The sequence below is a fragment of the Lithobates pipiens genome, unplaced genomic scaffold (genome assembly GCF_037356315.1).
Source record: "Lithobates pipiens isolate NorthernLeopardFrog02 unplaced genomic scaffold, aLitPip1_a1.2 Scaffold_8, whole genome shotgun sequence".
NCBI classification, from domain to species: domain Eukaryota; kingdom Metazoa; phylum Chordata; class Amphibia; order Anura; family Ranidae; genus Lithobates; species Lithobates pipiens.
In genome coordinates this window covers 137,214,499-137,240,133 of record NW_027507903.1, presented here as the reverse complement: position 1 = coordinate 137,240,133, position 25,635 = coordinate 137,214,499, and the positions used below count along the sequence as shown (strand labels likewise).

The following is a 25,635-nucleotide window of genomic DNA, read 5'->3' as shown; positions in this document are numbered from 1 at the left end:
AAAGCGATTTTTGCCTTACAGGTTTAAATAAATTAGGTTTAGAAAAGTGGCAGAGAGCAAGTTTAGCTTTAGTTAGGTTTTGCCTGAACTTCCACTTGAAGTCAAAATTGCCTTAATTTTTATTTATTTTTTTTATATATATTTTTAGTAACATTCTCATTACAACAAGGGATCACATATATAAAAAGGAGGTTGGGAGAATGAAGGGAGGGGAGGGACGGGGAGTACATTTAGCATGGTACCAATGAGGACAACAATAACAGCAGGGAGACACGTGTTGTGATAAGGGCGCCCTCCTTGCCCCAGACATTTGATATATGTGGACAAGCCTCTCTCCTTTGTGAGGAGAGGGTAGGATGTTCTTAAACATAGGATCTAGAGATACATATATGACTCACATTGCTTAGATGTTCTGAATAAACTCGAGGTACCTAGAACGGTCAAATACTGGGTGGCCGTTCGGGTAGCTTGAAAATGAAAGCACACGTATACTAAGGGTGTTAAAAGAAAAAACACCAATAAAAGATAGGAGGGGGGAAAAAAAAAATAAGAGCGAAAAGTAAAATAAAGGAGGATTCTCACTGGGTTTGTTAATTGATTGGGCCCCTCTTATGTGGAGCCTCTAGTCGTTGGGAGATGGTTCGCTTGGACAGGTCTCCCAAAAGGAGGGATCTGCTAAGGCAGGGGTGTCCAAACTTTTTTCAAAGAGGGCCGGATTTGATGAAGTGAACATGCGCGAGGGCCGACCATTTTGCCTGACATTCTTTGAACCGTTAAAATTCAGTCTAAGTGTGTTCGTTCGAGCGCCAATACCCTGCCCAACAAGAATTCTCTTGCCTTTGTGGCTGTGTGTGGGAAGAGATGAGATGGGGCGTATTTTTACATACTGTATTAATTGGCATATAACACACACCTTCACTTTAAGAGGGAAGTTTTAGGGAAAAAAAATGTTTAAATAAAGAACTGTGAAGCAAAATAATGGTCAGTGCCCACCAATGCAGCCTAATCAGTGCACATCTGCAGACCCACCATTGCCAGGAACACACCCACCACAGCCAGGAACACACCCACCACTGCCAGGAATGCAGCACCACTGCCAGGAATGCAGCACCACTGCCAGGAATGCAGCACCACTGCCAGGAATGCAGCACCACTGCCAGGAATGCAGCACCACTGCCAGGAATGCAGCACCACTGCCAGGAATGCAGCACCATTGCCAGGAACGCCTCACCATTGCCAGGAACGCCTCACCATTGCCAGGAACGCCTCACCATTGCCAGGAACGCCTCACCATTGCCAGGAACGCAGCACCACTGCCAGGAATGCAGCACCATTGCCAGGAGAACGCAGCACCATTGCCAGGAATGCACTGACAAGCGCCAAAGGAGAATCTCCTGTTTACACGGCGGCTTCTTTAATAGAAAGTCCCGCCTCCTTTGATGGACAGAACAGTCGTCCAATGGCAGTGCAGGAGAAGGACTTACTATTACAGAGGCCGCCCGTAAACAGGAAATTCTCCTGTGTACGGCGCTCGGTCCTGTCCTCCCTGTACCTTCCGAAGCATATATATCTTTTGTGGCCCCGACGCTGGGAGATCGTCGGGGGCCACAAAAGATATTATGTCCAAATAACCAGGCGGGCCGTTCGAAACCGGGCCGCGATTGGCCCGCGGGCCGGACTTTGGACATGCCTGTGCTAAGGCAAGTAAAGCAATGTCTATGCTAGATGAAGCCATGGTCGTGTCATGCATGTGGTTTTTCCTGGCTGCTCATGTCAGTTTGAATCGTTCTCGTTATCTTTACAGATAGCGAGCCAGCTCTCTTGACTCCATGACCCCCCCCCCCCCCACTTTCCCAAACCAGTCGAGCTCGCTTGGGATGTGCAAGCTTTTCCAGTGTATTGATATATGGCATTTAGCTGCACTGAGGAGGTGGGGGAGAGAGTGATACGCATGTAGCTATAAAAGAGGCATGGGGGGGGGGGGGGAGGGGGGCAAAAAACGGTTTGGCAAGGCTGTCTATACCCAGACCATCTGATATAATGCTTACCAACCATAGATCAGAACGGTGTTAGCACCAGGTGTTCCCACCATATATGGAGAAATGTTCCCTTCATTCCATACCCCCTCCAGCACCGATCGGAAGCAGAGGGAAAAATTGTAGCCAGAGCAGAGGGTTCCCTGTACCATCTTGATAAGAGCTTATAATTGTTTTCTGGGTCCTGGAATCTACTGAGCTCGAATGAGTCAGTTGATACAGGTGATGTAGCTGCTCATCTGTAAATTCACATTGGGAGTCTCGGTCCCATTCCTTTATGAAAAGGAGCTTGGGGCTAGGTTATCTGATAAATCACAATTCCTGGCACAGTATAGTTCTATTATAGGTAAATATTTTACCCTCTGTTTTTGTTCTTCAGTTCGGACATCGCTACGGACATTAGCCCAAGGTATGTCATCAGGCCACCAGATAGGTTTACAGCTTTCTTTGCCCCAGCCTGGTTTACCTCGACCCGTGGAATATTTCAGCATCTCTGGAATGAATGCACGTAACTGGGCCTAGGAGCAAAAAAAGATGGAAGTGTAAGATTAGGAAGAATGCTTATCCTGGTGAACATGATGCCTCTTTAAAATTAGCTGGCTATATTAACTGAATACATGTCAGTTTGCTAAAACACTCTGTATTACTGCCATTTCTTTCCTTGTCAAACATTTTTATTAATTGTATGTTCAATGACATGAATAATAACAGTATATAGTATATAATATTAACAACATAAGAAAGCTCATTGAGATATAAACTGTGAATATAAAGATGGGGGAAGAAATTCACACAGGTATTCATAGGAGGAAAGATAAGATCCTAATAGGAATGGTCATAGGCTATTGGTCTCACATACGTGAATTAAAAATAAAACCACATAGATAGCCCTATAGTATTATAGAACACCCCTAAACAACAGTAATGTTATCATAACACAAGGCACAATTTTCTTTATGGTTCACATTGTGTCCTTTGAGTTACTCTGATCTGCATAGATCAACGCAGGCTCAAAGCAAGGCACAATGAATTTAAATAGGTTGGGCATTCTGTTCACACCAGAATGCTGCATTGAGTTGCAGCAAAATGCAACTCACAGCATGCCACCACAATGTATTGCAACGCACTGCAGTGCACTGAATTGAATGGTTAATTTGCGACATTTCAAATAATTTTTAAAATGATAATGCATTATGCTAAGTGAATTTTGTGCAGCCCTAGCCTTGCCTTGAGATGGCTGGTGCTAGAAGCACCTGCCAGCGCTTTCGCTGCAGACTTCTGGTCACTCATGCTGGTGAAGTCACAGCATAAAATAAGCCCCCAATAAATGATTCAGACTGCTTCATGCCGTCACGTGGGGTTGCATATTCCATGCACTAGCTGATGCCTGATCCGCCCTCTCTGCGTTTAAGCCACTACGCCCACTGGAAGTCCTGCTTCCGCCTGAAGTGACAACAGTTGTCCTCCGAGACAGAGAAGCTACCTCACACAGCGCCAACCAAGGAAGGAGAAATGACCCCCCTCTTTTTGTAAGGGAAGCAAGACACCTGACAGTACTGGCCCTCCCTGGGCACTGAAGAGAGAGTGGATCCCGAGAGCTTTCTCCATCCATCAGAGGGGGAATGCTGGGGTGGGACATGTATACCCCAGTGCCAAAGGACAGCACCTCCTCAGTTTCTCTGCAGTGTTTCCACTTTAGGCTGGAGGAAACACTTAACACGGAAGAGTCTGGCTGCAAGCAGCTTTTAAAAGACCATATGATGCAGTGCTTCCTGGGGAAAGGGGAGGAGCTTCTCTCAAGGTGCTGCCCGGAAAGACTGCAAAAAATGGTTGCTTGTACCGTGCACCTTTTGCACAAGAAAAAAAACAAAAAAAAAAAAAACACACATTCCTATTGATAATAATGAATTTCCCCCTGGGGGTCAAGGGAGGAGAAAACTAGAAGCAATCCTGCAGTCATGTGTGATTTGTCCTGGTGTTTCACCAAAAAAGGTTTTTATCACCAAGTCTGACTTGGTAATAAATATAGGGGGTACCTTTATGCCTTTTACCATTAAACGGGTACATTCCCAATGCTTTGTGTTATCACCAATAATTTGCAGTGAAGAGAAGAAATTTGATGTTCTCGGTTTTTAAACTCCTAACTGATTTATTACTGGTCTTTTAATCACCTCACTAGGGACTTATCACATTAAACGCTGAAAAGTCTTACCACCAATTTTCGCCACATATTAAATGTACACAATATTTTATTTTTGCAGCCATATCATGTCTGAAGATTGCAAGGCCAATGTTTGCAATTATTATGCCTCTCTACCCTGCCTCTTGCTGGCCTGAACACCATCCCAGCTTACCACCAGGTAGTATACCAGCGGGTTGGTTGTAAAATTTAGATACGCTCTGCCCGCTATCCCTTTTCAGCAGCTTTGACATCTCCAATTATTGCACACAAATATTAATCATTTTTTAATCTCTTTCTTTATAGAAGGTATTTTAAAAACATTAGGAAAAAGGCAAAGGGGGTTGTGAGAACAAGGAATTTGACCTAGCCACAAAATATTGGCTTATAATACAAACTCAGTCATATGTAAAAACACCATTACCATTCCATGTTACATACAAGCCTACCAGATGCACATTATTCCCTGGTTCTGGCTGGTGTAACCTTGCTCCCTAAGGTAACTGAGGAAATGCAAGACTGTGGAAAGATTGCACAACAGCATCATCTGGTATATAGCAAAATAAAAATATAAAATGTGCACATATGTCATCTGCTTCTCATACATAAAGGTTGTGGAGTTTATGCACAGTGGTGTTCAAATACAAACTGCAAAAATGGCCAGCGGCATAGGAAGGTATTACATATACACATATGTATACTGAATTTGAATCAATGTTCACTTTTGGTGGTGTATGGATTGGAATTCAAATTTTTTTTTTCACACTTGCATGTATGTATGAATGGTGTGTAACAAGATTATATACTCAGTACATCAATAACCACATTACTCAAGAACTGAAATATACCTTATATACGCTAAAAGTATAATCTACATGTGCTAGGCAATATAAACAGAAATACCACAGGGAAATTAACATGATATATAATGTATAATATAGATCAACATTATAAATAATATGCACTATAAACACCATCTGTGGTTTATAAAAGAAAGTATGTCAGTCAGCAGTTTGACATTCAAGTTTTTAAAATGAATTATGAAGTAACTAACAAAGTTTTAAAAGGAGTCAACTTGTTAGTGCCTGAATTAGCGATGCATTGGTTTAAAACAAAAAACTGCAAAATGGTGATTTTTTTAAGGGAATATAAACAATTTCAAAATAATGTCTGCATGCAAGAAACTGCACTGGCAAAGAGGATAATGGATGCAAGTCAATGCTCACCATTAACCACTTAAGCCCCGGACCATTTTGCTAGCTAAAGACCAGAGCGATCCAACTCACGGAGGTCCCGGCCGGCGCACGGGCAGCGTGCACGCGATGACACGGCGGCAAAATTAAAGGGACGTACAGGTACGCCCATTTGCCTGTCCGTGCCATTCTGCCGACGTACATCTGTGTGCGCCGGTCGGGAAGTGGTTAAGGAAGAGCTCAGGTGCGTTTGCAACTCCACATGCCCACCAGGAAGCTGACACTCCACAGCGCTAATCACAGGCAGTGAGACATTTCCCAATCTGTGGCTGCACAGAACAGGAAATGTCTCACTACCTGTGATTAGTGCTGTGGGGTGTGAGCTTCCTGGTCGGCACGAGGAGTGGCGAACACACCTGAGGTGTGTTGAGGTGTGTTTGCCACTCCTTGTGCCCAACCTTAGTCACAATCATGCATAAACAGCTAAAAGATCAGGTGCTTAATACCAAAACTAGTACGGAATTGAATGAGCATTTCTCTGACCCCAGCCTCTACAAAAAGTACAGTTGTACTCAAAAGTTTGCATACCCTGGTAGAAATTGTGACATTTTGGAATATTGAAAATATGACTGATCATGCCAAAAAACTGTCTTTTAAGGATATCAATCACATGAAGCCATTATCACATAGTTTTTTTGGATCCTTTTTAAGTCATAACAGAAATCACCCAAATGGCCCTGATAAAAAGTTTACATAACCTGGAATGTTTGGCCTTGGTATAGACACAGAAGGTGAGACTCACCGGTCTGAAATGGCAATTAAAAGGTTCATTTCCCACATTTGTGGCTTTTTAAAATCACAATTCGTGACGGTGTATAAATAGTCAATGAGTTTGTTAGCTCTCACATGGATGCACTAAGCAGGCTAGACACTGAACCATGAGGAGGTTGAAAAGCACAGTCAAAAGACCTGCGTAACAAGGTGATGAAACTTTAAAAGATGGAAAAGGATATAAAAACATATCCAAAGCCTTGAATATGCCAGTCAGTACTGTTCAATCACTAAATAAGAAGTGGAAAATTAGGGGGTCTCTTACCAAGCCAAGGTCAGGTAGATCAAGAAAGATTTCAGCCACAACTGCCACAGGAACTGTTCGGGGATACAAAGCCGCCCCAAAAGGTAACATCAGAAGAAATACAGGCTGCTCTGAAAAAATATGGCGTGGTTATTAAGGCGCACATAACGATAATACTTGAACAAAAAAGAGCTGCATGGTCAAGTTGCCAAAATGAAGCCTTTACTGTACAAGTTCCACAGAAAAGCCTGGTTAGAATATGCCCAACAATAACTTGACACATTTCATTGGCTTTTTTTGTGGCATTGGCGCAGTAAAGGCTTCCTACTGGCAGCTCAAACATGCAGCTATTTTTTGTTCAAGTATCGTTGAATTGTGCTCCTTAAAAACCACACCGTCTTTTTGGAGAACAGCCTGTATTTCTCCTTGGTTACCTGTGGGTTTTTTCTTTGTATTATGAGCAATTCTTGGCTGCAATCTTTTTTGGTATACCTGACCTTGGCTTGGTATCAAAAGAGCCCCTAATTTTCCACTACTTAATAAGTAATTAAATAGTATTGACTAGCATATTCAAGGCTTCGGATATCTTTCCATATCCTTTTCCATCTTTGTAAAGTTTCATTACCTTGATACACAGGTAACACCAAGACATGTAATCAGGGCACTGATCATCAGTGCCCAGATTACAGTAAAACTTCACAGTGTCACCAATCGGTGCCAATCAGTTATGCCAGTCACTGCTCCTTTTGTCTCCACCAGTGTGTGCCTCATCAGTGCAGCCTTATCAGCGCCCATCAGTGAAGGAAAAACAAATACTTATTTACTAAATTTACTGACAAACGAAGAAATTTTTTTTTGTAAAAAATAAAACCCAGCAGTGATTAAATACCACCAAAAGAAAGCTTCATTTGTGTGAAGAAAATGGTAAAAAATTCATTTAGGTACAGTGTTGCTTGACCAGGCAATTGTCAAAGTGCAACAGCGCTGAAAGCTGAAACTTGACCTGGGCAGGAAGGGAGTGAAAGTGCCCTGTAGGCAAGTGGTTCAAAAACAAAAACATAAAAATTCACAGGAAGGGGGAGAGGGGCTGCAGGGGAGGTGGTTCCTGGATTTGAGCCTTAACTCATATACACCAATCCTTTTGATTAGTCATGTTGCATCCAAAACCCACACATAAATCTATTTTTGTGTTAATATTGTATGTGCTTTTATATTTTACACATCATGTACATATAATATCCCCCCATTTATAACCTAGCCAATAATTACAGATTACCCTTATTGATACCACCACACTAAGATTGCAAAGTAGCAATTACTGGACCTCTATAGGTCACAGTCTTCTTGTTAACTACAACCCCTGGAGACATGATCAGCAGCAGAAGCAGTCATACTAAAGCCTGTTCACCTGTAAAAAAAACTAATTAAGAGAATGGACGATTCACATATCAGTAAGTAGGGAAATATGTAGTGTGCAAATACAAAAATTACTGTATTCTACGCACAAACACACTTTACAGCACACAACATAATCTAAACAAACTGCTGCTCTTTAAGAGAAAGAGGGGAAAATGGCTAGTGTGCCATCAGAGAAAACAGACTGGATATTGTCCGGGTCACATCTGACCAGTTATTTCCGATATGAAAAGCAATGGAATAAGCATGTTGTGTTAATATCACACATCTGTTTTTACCAGTTTAAAATCCCAAACTAAACTGCACTTCGAGGGACAGGTGTAAACATTAGGTATGAATATTCAACTCAACCTGAGATTGTTCATTTCTTGCCCACCTAATGTAGAGCAGACTCACAAAATACCCAGAGTTTTCACACTTTCCAGGCATCTATGCAAGTCTCTACTTCCAGATTGTGATATTCTGCAATTCCTCCTGCCTGAAGAGGATATTTTAAGCACACCAGTGGTTGAATTATATGATTTTGAACGCAGGTAAAAGCCTGATCTAGTCATTGCTTTCAGTCTTTAAAACCCAAATATACCATTTTCATAGGAAAAACACTCCAGGGGTTAATGATGTAAAAGTTCTAATGTTTTAGGTAAACACATTGGATTTACAAGCCAGTGACACCCTGACAGCTTTGTCTCCCTTAAGACAAGGGCAGAAAATAGAGCAATTAAGGTTGTGTCACCTACAGCCAGAATAGCGAACTGCACACCTGAGCTCAGCTTCACTTGTCCCTTTTAATGAATCTCACTGATGAAAGGTTACTGGCAGCTCTAAAGTTGCTGAGTAATCCCAAAGGAAATTACATTCCACTTCAACTCATTCATGGTTTATTTAATCCAGGCTGCACTGAAAAAAATCAAAATGTAATACTGCTAATCTCAATTCAGAAGTCAACAGTAGAATTCATTATACTGCAGGCAATACAGAATACAAACTACAGGTCTGCATATGGCCCATTATTGTTTTGTTATCAGGAAATACCATCACAAAAACGGGCTTAGGAACTAAAGATGTTAAAGCAGAACTTTAAGACCCCTTTCACACCACACCGCCCTTTGCGTCGGCGGTAAAACGCAGCTATTTTTAGCGGCGTATTTCGGCCACTAGCGGGGCACTTTTACCCCCCACTAGCGGGCACTTTTACCCCCGCACTGTCTCCTGGGATCTCGTCCAAGTAATCCCAGGAGACATTGCGGCTAATGCAGCCGAAATCTCGCGAGATTTCAGCTGTAATAGCCGAAATCACGCGAGATTTCGGCTGTATTAGCTGAAATCTCGCGAGATTTCGGCTGCATTAGCCGCAATGTCTCCTGGGATTACTTGGACGAGATCCCAGGAGACAGTGCGGGGTTCAGCAGGAAGTGATGCTGATCCCCGCAAGAGACCGCCCATCGCCGCAGGGGAGGAAAATCAAATACTACAAATTACAAAAGGTAGATTAAAAAATAAATAAAAAAAATGTGGCATTATCAAATGTACGGTCTAGAGGCAACAGAATGGGAAAATTTATTATTACGTGTGCAGAACCGCTTTCAGTGAAGCTGAAGTGAAACTACCTAATATTTATCCTAGGCCATGTGAAGTGGCCCTCGCACCTCCGCTGCAGCTGTGAAACTCCCCTCATCTCCACCCTCCCCCTGATCTCATCAGTCTACAGCAGAGAGGATGACAGGGCTCTTCCCACAGATTCTGTGCCTCTCTGTGCAGCACCACCACCTCGTCTCCGCCTCCCTGGTCTCAGGAAGAAGCAGACTCTGGCCACCCTTGGTTCCATCTCTAGACCCTGCACTTTCTGCTTCCCAGGTCCACCCCAGCTTCTTCCCAGCAGCAGCACAGGGTAAGGGGGGTGCACAGTGATGTAAGGGAGGGCAGGGGACTCTTGACTTCTGATGGTGGGGAGGCTTGCTCTGGATATCCAGCCTTACAGTACAGCCGGCGCTTTGAGAGCAACCATAATCAGGGCCATCTTTAAGGCAGGGCAAAAGGGACATCTGCCCTGGGCCCCATCATTGTTGTGGGGCCCAATGCAGCTGCCTCATACTTGCCAACTATCCCAGTTTAAATGCCCTTGTCCCTTGAAGTTTTAGTCCCATGCTGTGTCCCGATATCTCAGTGTGAAGTTCTGTTACTAATGCTTCCCAGCTCTGCCTTATTTTCATGTACAGATGACTCACCTGCAGACCCTGCATTTACATGTAAATAACCTGCATTGATATGTTAATAGCTATGGCATTCATAAGTAAATAGACATGGACTGGTGGCATTGATATATGATATATGAGGTCATATCCACCATCACCTATGCTGAATGCTGTCCACTGGGGAGGTAAAGAGCAATGCTTGAAAGTCCTGCCTACAACTGTAGTCATTAAACCCAACATCAGCCTGTTCTGCAAAGGTAAGCAAATTGGTGAGGGGTGTGCAGAGGTAGGCAGAAAAGGAATTAGTTTGGGTGCACAGGTGAGCAAGGAGGGGGTTGTATAGAGGCAAGGGAGGTGGGTGCAATGATGAGCAGAGGAGGCAGGTAGAGTTAAAGGGGTTAGCAGGCTAGCAGGTTAGCATGCAAAGGTGTACTAACAGGGTGGATAAAGATGTAGTTAGTGAGTAGGGCAGTCCATTAATTTTAATGGGCTGCTCTATGCACTAGAAATGCGGAAGAAAGTCCCCAACGCTTTTTCAAAACCACGCGGTTCCACGGCGCATCAGCAGATTAACAATTAATATCAATGCTACGTATCTGCTAAAGGGCAGCACGTTTATGGTGTCATGAGAGCGATTTTGCATACGTTTGAGGCACACACAAATGTGAGCGCAAGCTAAATGTCTAAGTCACATTGATGGTCAGTGTAAATCTTCTCATTACATTGGGGCTTGGTGTAGAATCCTTTAATTCACACTAGTGGCCAGTGTGAAGGCCCCCCTTATATTAGTGGTCAGTGTAAATCCCTCCTTACATTGGTGGTTACTGTGAATGTTTCTATTATATTGGTGGTCAGTGTAAACCCCTATGACATTGGTGGCCTGTGTTGAAACTTCTCTTTATTTTGGTAGTAGAAAAAAAATAATCAGCATTATCATTGATCACCACCCCCCCCCCCAGTACTGCCACTAATCCCAAGAGTCCTAGGATCCCTAGGGGTTTTCTGTCTGTTGATGGGTCCCCACACAACCCCAGTCAATAGTGCGCAGGCAGTGAGATGATGTGCTGTAACCTCTAGAAACCAATCAGTGGGCAGTATTGATGTATAATAATCTCTAGTAACCAATCAACCAGCAGAAATCATGTGCTGCAACCTCTAGCAACCAGTCAGTAAGCGATAAGGATACACTAACATCTGGCAACCAATCGCTGCCTGATCGGTTTCAGTTAACGGATTTTGAGTCTAGATGCAATTTATTGTACGATTCAGAGCAGAATTGCATGAAGGGGGGGGGGGGCCCAAGAAATTGTTTGCACAGGGGCCAATCAATATTAAAGACAGCCCTGACCATAATGCTGACGCTGACATTTAGTTTGACACCCCTGCCCTGAGCCAATATTTTATGGCAAAAGCATTTATTCTGCCTATGAATCTGCTATTGGCTACAACGACAAAAACCCACTACTTTTTACGTGGTTTGACAAAATGGAAGGCTTTAACATTATGCTATAAACACAAATCACCAAAGTCCTCTTCGAGCCACTGAAATACTATTCCGATAATGGCACCTTCAATTACTTTCAAACAATGGCAATTTTTTTTAATTGACATCTTATGAGGTGCACTCTGCATTCATGTGTGTTAAGCAACACAGGAGGTAGTGATATTCTGGTAAGAATGGCCAAGTGTTTTGAAATGACAGAGATTAAATAATTCTTTCAGTTGTCATGGAGGAGTGCATTTCCTCACTGTACAGAAGTAAAAACACATGGATATTAATTATTTTAGGATTTTAATATACCAGCTCCTCCTCACCTGTGTCATCTTATCCACAGATACTGGAATGCCATCTATAGTCAGGGGGGGCAGGTCAGAGTTGATGTCTTGCTGCACAGGCGCATGCTCTGCTAATGCAGTTTCCAGGTCCTCCAGGATCATACTCTTATACTTGCGTACCTAAGGGAATACAGAGGTGGTAAACAGAGATGTCAGCAGCTCTCCTCTTCTCAGCGCTTAGCTACATGGCTGCCCCAGGGTTTAAAGACACCTCTGGTAACACAGCTGCCAGCTAAAAATATATATTATTCTGTGTCTCTGATGGTAGAATAAGCAAGAAATAATGATGAAACTTTAAGTAATACTATTCTACTTTATAGCTGCAAGATGAACAGGGTTATAAAGAAAAATAATTGTGAAAAAAAAAAGATTTTTGAAGCGTTTTCACTTTACAATCCATTTTTCAATATAATTCTACTTACAATTAGAAAATGACAGAGAAACCAGTGGTAGTGCGGGTAGTGCTTGTTCCCACTGGTCATCCAAATGAGGGACTTATTCTCCGGTACAGTTTATTCTAGTTTTTACTCTGTTCTTTGAAATTTGGTGTGGAGCATAGCATATGGTGAATAAACCCCTTTTTAGAGTCATTACTTGATAGTAGGTTGGAAATTGAGGACTGTCAACGCTGCATTTTATGAGTGCATGATTGTGTATGGATAGCATGTTTCAACATTGAAAGAACCTCTGGCGTGGCATGTCAAATTCAGTGCATAATTGCTCAGATATCTTAAAGCGGATCTTCACCCACCCAAGGATTCCGGGCATAGGTTTTCATTGAAGAACAGGAGGAGGGAAAGGGCCTTTTGGCACATCATCGAGAGGTCCACGCATTGAACGCAGAAGAGCCGGCAAACCTCTTGAGGATTCCAGATAGAACATGGCAGTCAGTGTTGGACGGAGCTGTGGCCGGGCACGAGGTGATCTCTGCAGGTCCATGCTGGATCCACTGGATGGGCGAGTATCTGAACTGTGCAGATAACACCATCAGGTAAGTGGGGAGGGAAAAAAAATGGGGGAGGTAGGTCGGAGTTCCTCTTTAACAAGACCATTGTCATACAGTTGAGAGACATACTTACCCCTTTGGCATCTAGATTCTAGGAGAGCCAAGATTGGGCATTTTGTAGTATACCTGGTATTCGATCTAATAAGTCTTCCTTGTCCCATCCCAGTAAATGCTGGAGCTGTGAGGCCAAGAAGTAGGACCTGGAGCGGGGAGTGGCTAAACCTCTGGCACCTTTGGCCAACACCAGTATGGATAATTTAATTCTGGGGTGCTTTTTTCTCTAGATCACAAAATAGAGAGTCAATCTTTTTATAACGATTTTACGTTATCCGAATAAGAATTGGACTACACCTTGATTGATCCTTCATGCAAAATACATCACAGACAGTGCGGGGTACAGTAAAAGTTGATATGTTTCACACTGTGACTAGTGCTTATTCATAACCTCATACTAGGTTGGTTAGGAGTAAGCGCTAGTCACAGCACGAAACGCGTCAAATTTTACTGTACCCCACATGGTCTGTGATGCCTTTTGCATGAAGGATCAATAAAAGGTGAACTTTTAAGTGAATTTCGGATTTCTTTTGATTGTGAATCTGCAGAAGAGCTGTGTTAGCACCTTCACCTAAACTCTGGCACATGTTATGTCACATTGGAATTGTTTTGATTGGTCAAATGACAAGTTGGACTATCTCAAAGTTGGCGCAAAATCGTATCCTGTTCATTCAAGTCGGATGGAAGTAAGACTGAAGTAGGACTGATGTTGCAGGGCAAAGTAGAATGAGACGGAGTGTGCCAGTGCCCACCACCTGAAGGTGGCCTATAACCCACATAGTAACTACTATGGCTCTACGTCCCGTGATGTCCCACACGTGGGCGAGACTTACCTGTGCATTCGCTTTTGTGCGCGAGCACACGGGGCGGTTTAAAAAAAAGTTTGTTTCTTTTATTGTAATTTTGTTTTATTTTTACACTTTGTTTTTCATTTTTTTTTTATCACTTTTATTCCTATTACAAGGGATGTAAACATCTTTTGTAATAGGAATGGTGTGCAACAGGTCCTCTTTTTGGAGAGATGTCGGGTCTATAAGATATAGACCCCACATCTTTCCTCCAAGCTGGAAAGCATCAGATCGAAAAAAAACAAAAACATAAAATCGAATGCTTTCCAACCAAAATCGCTGCTTTGTTGACATCCGCGGTCCAGATATGACGTCGTAATGTCGCGCCCAGGCCTCTGACAGTCATAGAGATGACTGGCGGCGTCAAATTCTTTCTTCAGGTCCCGATGGCACGGGAGAGCCCAGAGAAGCACTGGAGGGTGGATGTCCCCTCCCGTCGCCTGCAAGAGTGATCAAATTGCGTAACTGCCACTATGATCGTTCTTATGGTGCACAGAATTGCCGGCAGAAAAGAATGAGATCTGAATGATGCCTGCAGCTGATAGTCAAGAACGTCATATGACGTATGGTGTGCGGAAAGTGATTAACTAGTCACCAGCCCCCAGGAGTGCACCACACATACGTTTATCTACAACGGGTGGATAGCAAGTGGTTAAATAAACTGGGGCAATAATCCTAATCACCCTAGAGCAGTGTTTCTCAAGCTTTTTTTCAGACAAGGCACCCTTCAAAAATGATGGACAATCTCCAGGCACCCTTTAAAAATGGACAGTCTCTAGGCACCCCATTCTAAAATGTAAAAACTATTCTAATAGTTTTACACAATGCAGCAACATCCAAACCTAGGACACCTAATGTGGGCGATTTATTCTTCCAAATACACTTTTGAAACTGGTACCGACTAGCATTCCTGCATTTCTCTTTTCCCTCGGTTTTTCTCCATCACTCAGCTAATGTGACCCCCTGCGCTGATATAGAGGGGCAGGGGAGGGTCAAACAAGGATACTATGCAGGCGACTGACATCCTCCTTATCAACTGATGATGCCATTGTTCATTAGGACGCTGGCAGCTAGAAGGTTGTAATGGTGCATAATGAAAACCTTTGGCTTTGTGTAACTAAACGGCAGGCTTTATCCACCCATTGGCTTGTATAACATTTTTGGGAAATTTTTAGGCATTTTACAAAGGCACCCCTGAAGAAACTTCTAGGCATCCCAGGGTGCCTGGACACTCTGGTTGAAAAAGGCTGCCCTAGAGCAAGCGTGTAGGCAGTGAAGTCTTAAACGTCAATTACTCAATAGTAGGACCACAACCTCAATGCCTGCAAATTTGATTACCAATGGTAATGGTAGCTCACATATTTTTTATTTTTTTGCTTCAAAATGCAGCTTTATTGAGCATAAGAGACAGGTTAATGACAGCATTGCCTGGCGCAACAGGCGTCACTAACACAAACAGGTGCATTTCACATACAAGTGTTGGAAACATACAGGTAGTTGCAAGAGTAACTCATGAGACACAAAGCAGTGAGAAGACTGTTTGACAGAGGTTGACATTAAGAAGGGGGATACAGTCCCTGCGGGAGATCCGCTGGCACAGCAGACTAAGAACAACTAGCCCTCGACGCTACAAGTGGAGGGGTCTTCCAACCACCCGTCCCAAATTTTATTAAATTTATGGGGGCAGCCTCTGCGAGAGTATAGCATTTTCTTATGGGGGAGAGTAACATTAATCGCTCTTATACATTGTTGTATAGTAGGGGGATTTCCTCTCAACCATGTTCTGGCTATCTGCATTCTGGCCTGAAATAAGGTTTCTTGTAGAAAAATGTTAAGGTATTTATCGCTGTCAGATAGGGAGAGGAGCCCCAGAAGGCATTGTCTAGGGCATAACGACAGTGGGGAGCCCATGCGGTCATGGAGGAACTGGACAACCTGCGCCCAGTATCCCTGTATGATCGGACATGCCCAAATTAGATGGTAAAAGGAGGCGTCCAAGGAAGTGCAGCGGGGGCACGGGGATCATAATCAGGCCTGTACTTGGCTATACGATGGGGTGTAAGGTAGGACCTGTGGAGGACATAAAGGTGGGTAAGGCGGTCCGAGAGCCTAGGCGACACAATTTTGTGGTTCGCCAAAGCCTCGTCCCAGTCTTCAACCGATACCGCTCCGAGATCACCCTCCCACCGAGAACGGACCTGAGAGGCAACAGTCAAGGCAATGGGAGTCAACAGGTAAGTATACAGCCGTGAAATCAACTGTGCGTGCTCGAGACCCAACACTATATCAACCAAAACCGGAGTTCCAAGTCTCGGGATATGATTGGCGAATTGGGTGTGGAGCGCGTGTCGGAGTTGAAGATAGCGGAATAGCATATAATTGGGGAGATCAAATTCGTCTTTAAGGGCCTGGAACAATTTAACCATCCCGTTGGACTACCTGTGAGAGATAAATGACCCCCCTACTTGCCCACAGCCCAGGATCCGGGATGAGGGCAAGTTCTGGCATATCAGGATTGTCCCAAAGGGGCGTGTGAGAGTGGGGGGAGGGAGCCTGACCCAGCCGTGTTGCGAGGTGCCAGACTTTACAGTGGTGCAAAAGCATAGGGTGCCCGTGCCTTGAAGTGAGGGGGAGGGGGGGCCGCAAAACAAAAGTTGAAAAGGGTGGGTCAGCGGGCCAGGGATCTGCGAACATACCAGGGCGGTGTATCGGGACCTGTCTGAGTGATGAAAGTGAAAAAAGTGGGAGAGCTGTGACGCGAGGTAATAAAAGGAACAGGTCTGGGAGGGCAGTCCCGCCAGAATCTGGAGGGCATTTTAAAACCCGCCATGGCAGTTTGTGTCGGGACGAGCCCCAGACGAACATGTTAAGGATCGATTCTAGAGATTTAAATATACGAAGGGGGATGCGTATTGGTGCCTGCCAAAAAACGTATAAAAGCTTGGGGAGGAGTATCATCTTAACTAAATTTATTCGGCCCATCACCCCCAGGGGGAGACGGGACCACACTTGCGTTTTGGATTTTAGGGTATCAAATAGGGGCTCGACATTAAGGGCGAGGAAATCTAAGAGGGACCTGGAGACGTGCACTCCAAGATATTTAATGGTGCTTGCCCTAGCAAGCGGGAGAGCAGCCTGTTCGGCGGTGGGAGGCCCCAGGTCAAGTGGCAAAATTTGGGACTTGGTCCAATTGATCTGGAGCCCAGAAAAGGCTCCAAAGGCCGTGATGGTTCGCAGGGCCGCCTGCAATGAGGGACCAGCGTCCGCTAAATAAAAGGAGCATATCGTCCGCGTAGAGACTGACCACCTCATGCAGACCGCCACAGCGAAGACCACGGATGTCAGGGTGAATCCTGAGGGCCGTGGCCAGGGGCTCCACCGCCAAAGCGTAAAGGAGCGGCGAGATGGGGCAGCCCTGACGAGTCCCCCTGGAGAGTGAGAAGGGAGGGGAGATCCTGCCGTTTACCTGAATACGTGCCATGGGAGCATAATAAAGTAGTTGGAGCCATTTAATAAAGTTGGGGCCTATACCGAATCTGCGCAGGCATTCCCACAGGTAACACCACTCGACAGTATCAAACGCCTTGGCGGCGTCCAGGCTGACAACCACCCTGGAGCCATTGTCAGAGTGATGGGCTTGTATATTCATGTGGAGTCTCCGAAGATTGAATGCCGTGTTTCTCTGGGGCATAAACCCGGTCTGGTCGGGGTGTATCAAGGAGTGAATGACTTTATTCAGGCGTAGGGCAAGGATTTTGGCCAAGATCTTAACATCTAGTTGGAGCAGGGAAATGGGTCGCTAAGACTCGGGAAGCAGCGGGTCTTTGCCTGGTTTGGGGATAAGGACTATTAGGGCCTCGCCCATGGACCTAGGGAGGGTGGCGGAGTCAAATATGTGTGAGTATAATTTAGTCAATTGGGGGATCAGAGTCTCGCTAAACTGGGCATAGAACTCCAAGGGTAGGCCGTCGGACCCCGGGGCCTTGGAAGTAGGAAGTAGTGACAGGGCCTCCGCTACACAGTCAGAGGTGATGGGCGCTTCAAGTTGTAATTTTTGCTCAGGCGTGAGGGAAGGGAAGGGAACAGTGTCAAGGAACGCTTCGAGCTCATCCTGGGTGTACTGTGCAGTGGAGGAGTACAGGCCCGAGTAAAAAGACCCAAACTCCTCCGCCACCATGTCGGGATCAGTAATAATTCTCCCACCGGCGTCCCTAAGGGACACCACCACCGGGGGCCTATGATCTAGGTGGGCCATGTATGCGAGTAATTTGCCCGCGCGCTCCCCGAATTCAAACAGGCGCTGTTTAGCGTAGAAAATACCTCTCCTGGCCTTTTCGTGATGGAGGTGGTCTGTAACCCTAGCCTGTAGTTTCAGCAGGGAGGCATTAGCCTCCGACGGGTCAGCCCGAAAGGCCTGCTCAAGTGCATGCAGACTCTCCTCCGCTTGTTCAAGTAGGCGCTTGGAGGAAGCCTTATGTCTGGAGATGCACGAGGAGAGAATCATACGGGCATGCACCTTGAAGGCCTCCCAGACGGAGCCGTATGAGGCGGAGCCATCGTTGGTGTGGAAAAAAAGGTCCCATTCACGCTGGACAGAGTCCAGGTCCGGCAGGACGGTAAGCCAGAAAGGATTAAGTTTCCAGCTGCGGGGTCCAGGAGGGTTTGGCAGACGCAACCGGACCCAGTAAGGGGAGTGGTCAAAGAGCACCCGGGCCCCAAACCCCACGTCCAGGAGATGGGGAAGGAGAGGGGGCGAAATGAGGATCAGGTCTATGCGGGACATGGCTGAACGGGATGGAGTAAAGCAGGAGTAGTGTGCTAGTGAGGGATGTCTGTGTCTCCATGTGTCCGTGAGGGCAAACTCCCCCAGGAACCTCCCAAACCTAGTAACAACCGAGGACGGAAGTGAAGAGGTCAGCGGGCTCAGCCTATCAAGCAGGGGATTTATAACCATATTGAAATCACCCGCCCAAACAGCGGGCACCAGGGGGTACTGGGCCATAAATGTGACACCTTGCTGCAACACGGTAAAGGTGAATGGTGGGGGAATGTAGAAAGCAAGGATAAGGAGTTCCAAGCCAATAGTGGCATGGAGAAATAGGAAGCGGCCCTGAGGGTCCGATTGCAAGCTATGTAGTTGGAACTGAGCCGTTTTTGCAATCAGGACCGCCACACCCCTAGAATTTGAGGTGTGGGGGGCCTGATAGAGCCAGCCCACCCATGGTTTTTTAAGGCATAACTGTGTTTGTCCCACCAGGTGAGTTTCAACCAGGATCGTAACCTCTGCCCGCTGCGACTTAATATGAGACAGGACCGCAGCCCACTTAGCTCGGTCACCCAGACCCCTCACATTCCACGTCAAGATCTTAAGGGATGCCATGTTGCGTGCAATGAGTGTATGTACCCACGGATTTCCCCACCTCCAATAGCAGTAGTACACACATTAAAAGTCCCAATTCCGGCAGGCACACGCCCCGCCCCAGCAGCCCGGGTCGCCGGAACCCCCGAACACAAGCACCACCGGAGAGGAGAAAACACAGCGGATAATATAGCATAAGTCCCCTTGCAGCAAAAAGAAAAATACTGTAAAATGCACATAACAAAAAGTAACAAAAATACTGCTTTAACGCTGGACCGGCTAAGCAGGTTCAACTCTCCAGCCACCTCCGAAGGCGGAGGGGTGGAGGCCGGCCAGGGAAACGTAGGCTTACAAGCAGCTGCAGAGAGCTGCGGAAACAGCAATGTCACAGAGTGAGCCTCGGTGGGGGGTATGGGGGGGGGGGGGGCGGGGGGGCGAACAAACTGCAGAGCACACATCAGTTTCTGAGGGAGTTCAAATCAGTACCAAACAGGACGGGTCGGCGAGGGCCGCCCGAGGCAAAGTGGCATAGGTGCGGGCATGTGATGCAGGATGTGGGCACGCCGTACCGGGGCCCGGGGACGGCAGAGGGTCCGCGAGGGGACCAAGGAGAAAAGGGCAGATGGCACAGGGAGGGGGCAAATGAGACTCACATGTCCAAAACTTGTGCTCTGTCCGTAGGCCGGACAGGTGGTGTCCATCCCGGGAACCGGGCCTCAGGGATCAGGGCGGCCGGCCTCTCCGCGTTGCTCCAGCCAAGCGAAAACGGCCTGCGGGTCCTCGAAGAAGTGCGACCTGCCATCTCTGGTCACTCGGAGGCGAGCTGGGAAAAGCATCGCGTAGGGCAGGTGGAGCACACGTAGCTGGCGCTTCGCCTCAACGAACTTGGCTCTCTTCTTCTGCACCTCCGCGGAGAAGTCCGGGTACACCGCGACTGTTACGTTGTCAACCGGTATGTTGCTCCGCTCCCGCGTAAGCCTCAAGATGGTGTCGCGGTCGCGGAAGTTAAGGAACTTGGCGATGAGGGTTCTCGGCGGGGCCCCTGCCGGGGGCGGTTTTGCGGCAAGGCGATGGGCGCGTTCCACCACGAAGGTCGTCGAGAACGCCTCGCGGCCATAGGTGGTGACCAGTAAGTTCTCCAAGAATGTGGGGGGGGGGGGGGGGGGTCAGCTCCCTCACAGCGCTCAGGTAGACCCACAAACCGGAGGTTACACCTCCGGAGACGGTTCTTCATATCGTCTTGCTTGGATAGGATGGAGGTCAGCTGGAATTGCATCTGCTCGGTGGCAACCTGAAGGGGATGCAGGCCGTCCTCCACGTGGCCGACCCGGCGCTCGGTCTCCGTCACCCGCTCCCAGAGTCTGTGGATATCCTGCCGTATTAAGGATATGTCCACCTTCATCTCCTCGATCCTGGAGGTGAGGGTCGATTGGCAGAGCGCTATGGCCTCGAGCACGCGGGCAGTGTCGTTGGCGGGCTGTGCACTGCCCTCGGAGGGCTGAGCGGCGCCATCTTTCTCGGCAGGGTCGCGGTCCTCCCGGCGGTATTTGTCAAGCTTGGAGGCCGTACCGGAGCGTTTAGGGGGGGGACATCCCAAGCAGCAGGGGAGTCCCAAGGCCCGGCAGCGCGTGGAATTCAATAAGAAAGGCCCAAAGGATCGGTAAAAGGATATGTCTCGAGTGGAGCTCCTACACCGCACGTCCTATTCCATGTAGCTCCAGACCACGCCCCTAGCTCACATATTTTTAACCTTACAAAATAAAAATAAAATTTCGGACCAGGAAAAAAGTGCTTGTGCTTACACTGCAAATCAACATTATAACTGTAAATTCAAAAGAACAAATTACAGGTCATGCAACTTTTTTTAATTTTTAATTTTTTTTATAAATACCCAATTAGATAACACTGGTAAAATTGGTAAAAAAAAAATAAAAAACTCACAACATTCTCCAGTGGAGCCGCTCCAAATACTTTAAAGACTGGATTGGGTTTGGAAGGAGAAATGCACAAGACAATGGCTTGCTGCCCTACTCTGGTAGTATACTCATCCAACGTTGCCCTCAGTTTCCTGCCAACAAAACCAAAGCATGAGAAAAGTCCAACAGGATGCTGCAACACAGAAGAAAAGGTACTTGATGGAACTCATATGCATAAAGAATTACTACTAGCAAAAGCGTACCTGCTCCTGAATGGGCAAGGTGGATGATATTGCAAACAATGTTAAGAAGTGTCTTTATAGGCAGTATGTGCAAAGAGGAAAACAGGGCATGATGGCGGGTAGTGTATGCCAGAGTGACGTGCTGGGTGTTAAGGAGGACAGTTTTTGCAGTACAGTGGGAAGGGTATGATGGCAGTGCATGCAGGAGAGAAGTATATGACAGAAGGCAGCGTATGCAGGACATGAGAGAGAGACTCACAATCAAGGCAGTCATATTGACCTGACCTTGCACAAACATTTTCTCTCCTCCCCCCGCCCCATGCATTTTTGCTCTCCACCTGCCTGTACACTATGGATTGGGATGGGGAGGGGACCCATCAATAGACAGAAAACTCTTAGGGATCCTAGAGCTCCTGAGATCAGTGGCAGTGCTGGGGGGGAGGGGAGGGTGTGATTAATGGCAATGCTGATTTTATTTTACCGACTACCAATATAAAGAGGGGTTTTAACACTGGCCACCAATGTAATAGGGGTTTACACTGACCACTAATGTAATAGAAGCATTCAAAGTAACCACCAATGTAAGGAGGGTGACCTTCGGACTGGCCACTAGTGTGAATGAAAGGATTCTACACCAAGCCCCAATGTAATAAGATTTACACTAAATTGAAATTGAGGTGATCTAAATACTTTACGAATGCACCATATAAACAAATGTTTTACCTTTTATTTCTATTTTAAAATGAATGGGTTGTTTTACAATGTGAAGGTTCACATATACTTTAAGTATAATAGGACTCTGCACCCTCAATGATTAGTGAGAAAAAGACATTGGCACTATAAAAAATAAGAAATCATATAAATTAAATTTTGTCCCAGTCTGTTCACATACTACACATCCTTGAGTAATCCGCGATTAGCTCCTTACATGATAGTCGTTGGTCTGTGGCTATATACATATGAATGCAGCCGCTATTTACATATCAATGCCGGTTATTTACATGTAAACACAGGGTCTGCAGGTGTTCGTCATCTGTACACAATAGGGCAAAGCTGGCCATTATTAGTAGCAGCACTTCATACTGAGATATCGGGACACAACACAGGACTAACAAGGGAAAGTTAAACAGGGATAGTTGGCAAGTATGAGGCAGCTGCTTTTGGCCCCACAACAATGACGGGGCCCAGGGTAACTGCCCTTTTGCCTTGCCTCAAGACGGCCCTGATCACAATGGGTAGTATGTGCAGGATAGGGGTGTGGAAGGTATGACAGCAGGCTGTATGTTCAGAAGAGAAGTGGGTATGATGTTGGGCAGCATATGCACAAAAGGAGTGTGAAGGGTATGATAGTATGCAGTATGTGCAGCAGAGGAGTGTGGAGAGTATGACAGCAGGCAGTACCTGCAGAAAGAAATTCATTGTTGTCACCAGAACTAGTGTCCCTCTTAGAAGATTTTTCCTCTATTTGGTTCTGGTGACAACGCAAAATTTGGGATTGCCTTTTACATTCACTCAGTGATAACAATAAACTGAAAAAATAGAGAAGGCAGAGCAATAAAAAACTGACAGGTGTTTAAATCTTGCTTACTCTTTTTTTACCTTTAGTTATACTTTATCAGTCATTCAAGTTAAAAAAAAATCTAAAGCAAATTATGTATTTATGAAAGGGGTAAGAGCACCCAGATTTGATATACTATAAATCAGGGTTTCTCAACCCTTTTCCAGTCAGGACACTCTTGAAAAGTATTTTCAGTCATGAGGCAGCCCAGTTAAAGCGGTAGTAAACAAGCTAATTTGAAATTTTTTTTTACCACCTGCAAAGCAAAAGGCATAATGAGCTCCCTCGGCGTCTCCCCCGGGTATTGCGGCTCCGGCGCTGTGAGTGGCCGGAGCCGCGATATCGTCACTCCCACGCATGTAACCACTTTAAGACTTGGTTCACATTACTGTTTGCCAGAGAACAAAATCATGCAAATGTGCTACTCTTTAGCAGACACACAGGGGTGTCATTAATTCTTAAATGGTAGCTCCATGCAAACAGTGCGTTTTCTGTGTGACAATAAAAAAAAAAAAGAAAAAAAAAGGACCAGGGACTAGGGTTGGTTTACACCAGAATGCGGTGTGGGAGAGGCGTGCTTTGTGTGCGTTTCCTGCACTGCAAGTGATCACATTGCCCTTGCGATCTGCATGTGGGTACCAATGCATTTTTAACGGCACCCGAAAAGCCGACTGCATATGAAGAGAGTTAAAGAGCATGTGTTCCATTGCGATTTGCAGCTCATTTAAATGAATAGGCTGCGATATCACATTGCATGTTCCCCTCTCTGCTAACCTCTGCACACCTTTGGATCCCAATCCCCCTGCTAATCTCTGCAGCCCAAAACCCTTCTGCTAACCTCTGCACCACAACCCACCTCTCTGCTCACCTCTCTACCCCAGAACCACCTCTCTGCTCACTTCTGTAGCCAAAGCCTCCTGTCTGCTCTCCTCTGTACTCCAAATCCCTTTCTCCGCTCGCCTCTGTACACCAAAACTCCCTCTTTGCTCACCTCTGTACCCCCAAACTCATTCTCTGTTCATTCCACACCCCAAGTCTTCTCTCTGCTCACCTCTGTACCCAAACCGCCTGTCTGCTCTGTACCCTAAAACACCCTGGTGGCTCATCTTTGTACCCCACTCTCTCTGCTAACCTCTGCAAGCCAACCCTGCTCCTCCCCTTTGATTCCATTTGTACCCTACCATCCTCTAGCCAGAACCTCAGTACAGGAGCGTTCTTCCATTACAATCCATGGCTGTGGGTAGTGCTGGCTGAGTGAAGAGCGAGTGTGGCCAAGCTAGTGAACTGCAAGGGACATATGGCTGTCTGCCAGGTGTAAAACAACAGGTTATACTTACCTTCTCTGTGTAGTGGTTTTGCACAGGGCAGCTCAGATTGCCCTTCTCGGTTCCATCGTCGTTGCTCCTGGCCCCTCCCTCCTGTTGAATGCCCCCACAGCAAGCAGCTTGCTTTGGTGGCACCTTAGCTGAACTGAAGCTCTGTGTATCCATTCAGATACAGAGCCAGGATTCAGCCCTGCACCCTCTCGCTCCTTATTGGCCAACTGATTTTGATTGACAGCAGCAGGAGCCAATGGCGCCACTGCTGTATTTCAGCCAATCAGGAGGGAGAGTCCCGGAGGGCCAAGGCACTCGTGGACATCGCTAGATCAAGAGGGGGCTCAGGTAGGTTTTACGAGGGCTGCTGCACACAGAAGGCTTTTTATCTTAATGCATTAAGATATAAAAAAAAAAAATTAATAAAAAACTTCTGCCTTTAGAACCGCTTCAAGTTTGTGTTCCATTGAGACACAGGAATTCAAATAGTCTGTTATATTGTTGCCTACAGGAGGACTGAATTCTGGCAAACAGAAAAATGGAAAGCCATCCTCAGTATGAACTGCTCCTTCACTCAGTTTTTCCTAGTCTCCGAGGGAGGATGGATATCTTTTCTTTAGGTCTGCTGAGAAAAGTCTAACCAATTTTTGCTAGTTATTTTTTTCATTTTCATTCTTGAATTTTTGCTTGCTTAAGCGTTTGAGGTTCCCACTTAAGTCTATAGGGCCATAAACCTCCAAGACTGCCTCAAAAGGGAATAAATAAAATAGATAGGATTTTGAAGTGGAGCATTTTGGAGCTTCTAACTACAAAACAGTCTCAGTCTTATTTTTCAACTTATTTTAAACAGACCAGGCTGACAAGCAAAAGTAGCTGTTTGAGAGTTGAGACAAGCCACTTAACAGTGACGGGGGTGCTTTCAATGGTTATTTTACGTAAAACCCTAGTCCCAAAAGGAAATAAACTGTTACTGTAACTGCCTAAAAAGTGCTAGCTGGAGTACAGATTTAACTTATTAGTTGAGTCCACCTAAATCTGCTAGTGCATCTTAAGCCCCATACACACTGAGATTTTCTGCTGATTTTTCTTCCTTCAGATTTACCAAAACCATATCATAGGAGGTCAAACCTTAGGAGTTTCAATTTGTATGCAATCAGGCAGACCCTTCTACTACATGGTTTTGGTAAATCTGAAGGAAAAAAACCCAGCAGAAAATCTGATAGTGTGTATTGGGCTTAACAATTCCCTGTCCCTAGACCAGCAATGCTGCTGTCCAAAAGGTTTCTCTGTTGCTCCTCCATCCAGAATAGAGACATGCTAAGGAAATGTGTTATGAGCCAGATCACCAGGTAGAAATAAAGGACAGAAGCCTAAAAAAGAAAAATTCATGTTGGTTTCCCAGCAGACTT

The 25,635-nt window shown here is 45.7% G+C and overlaps 1 protein-coding gene across 6 annotated transcripts in view; it reads right to left on the bottom strand.

Moving 5' to 3' along the window:
- The window catches only part of NRF1 (nuclear respiratory factor 1), a 127,848-nt gene that overhangs the window by 54,239 nt on the left and 47,974 nt on the right, over window positions 1–25,635 (bottom strand). For all 6 annotated transcript variants that reach the window (XM_077471968.1, XM_077471970.1, XM_077471972.1 and 3 more), the window contains exons 4-6: window positions 21,136–21,262; window positions 11,907–12,047; window positions 2,396–2,554 (exon numbers count right to left, since the gene is read on the bottom strand). In XM_077471968.1, coding sequence (XP_077328094.1) covers window positions 2,396–2,554; window positions 11,907–12,047; window positions 21,136–21,262 — 427 coding nt within the window. The remainder of the gene's footprint in view (window positions 1–2,395; window positions 2,555–11,906; window positions 12,048–21,135; window positions 21,263–25,635) is intronic.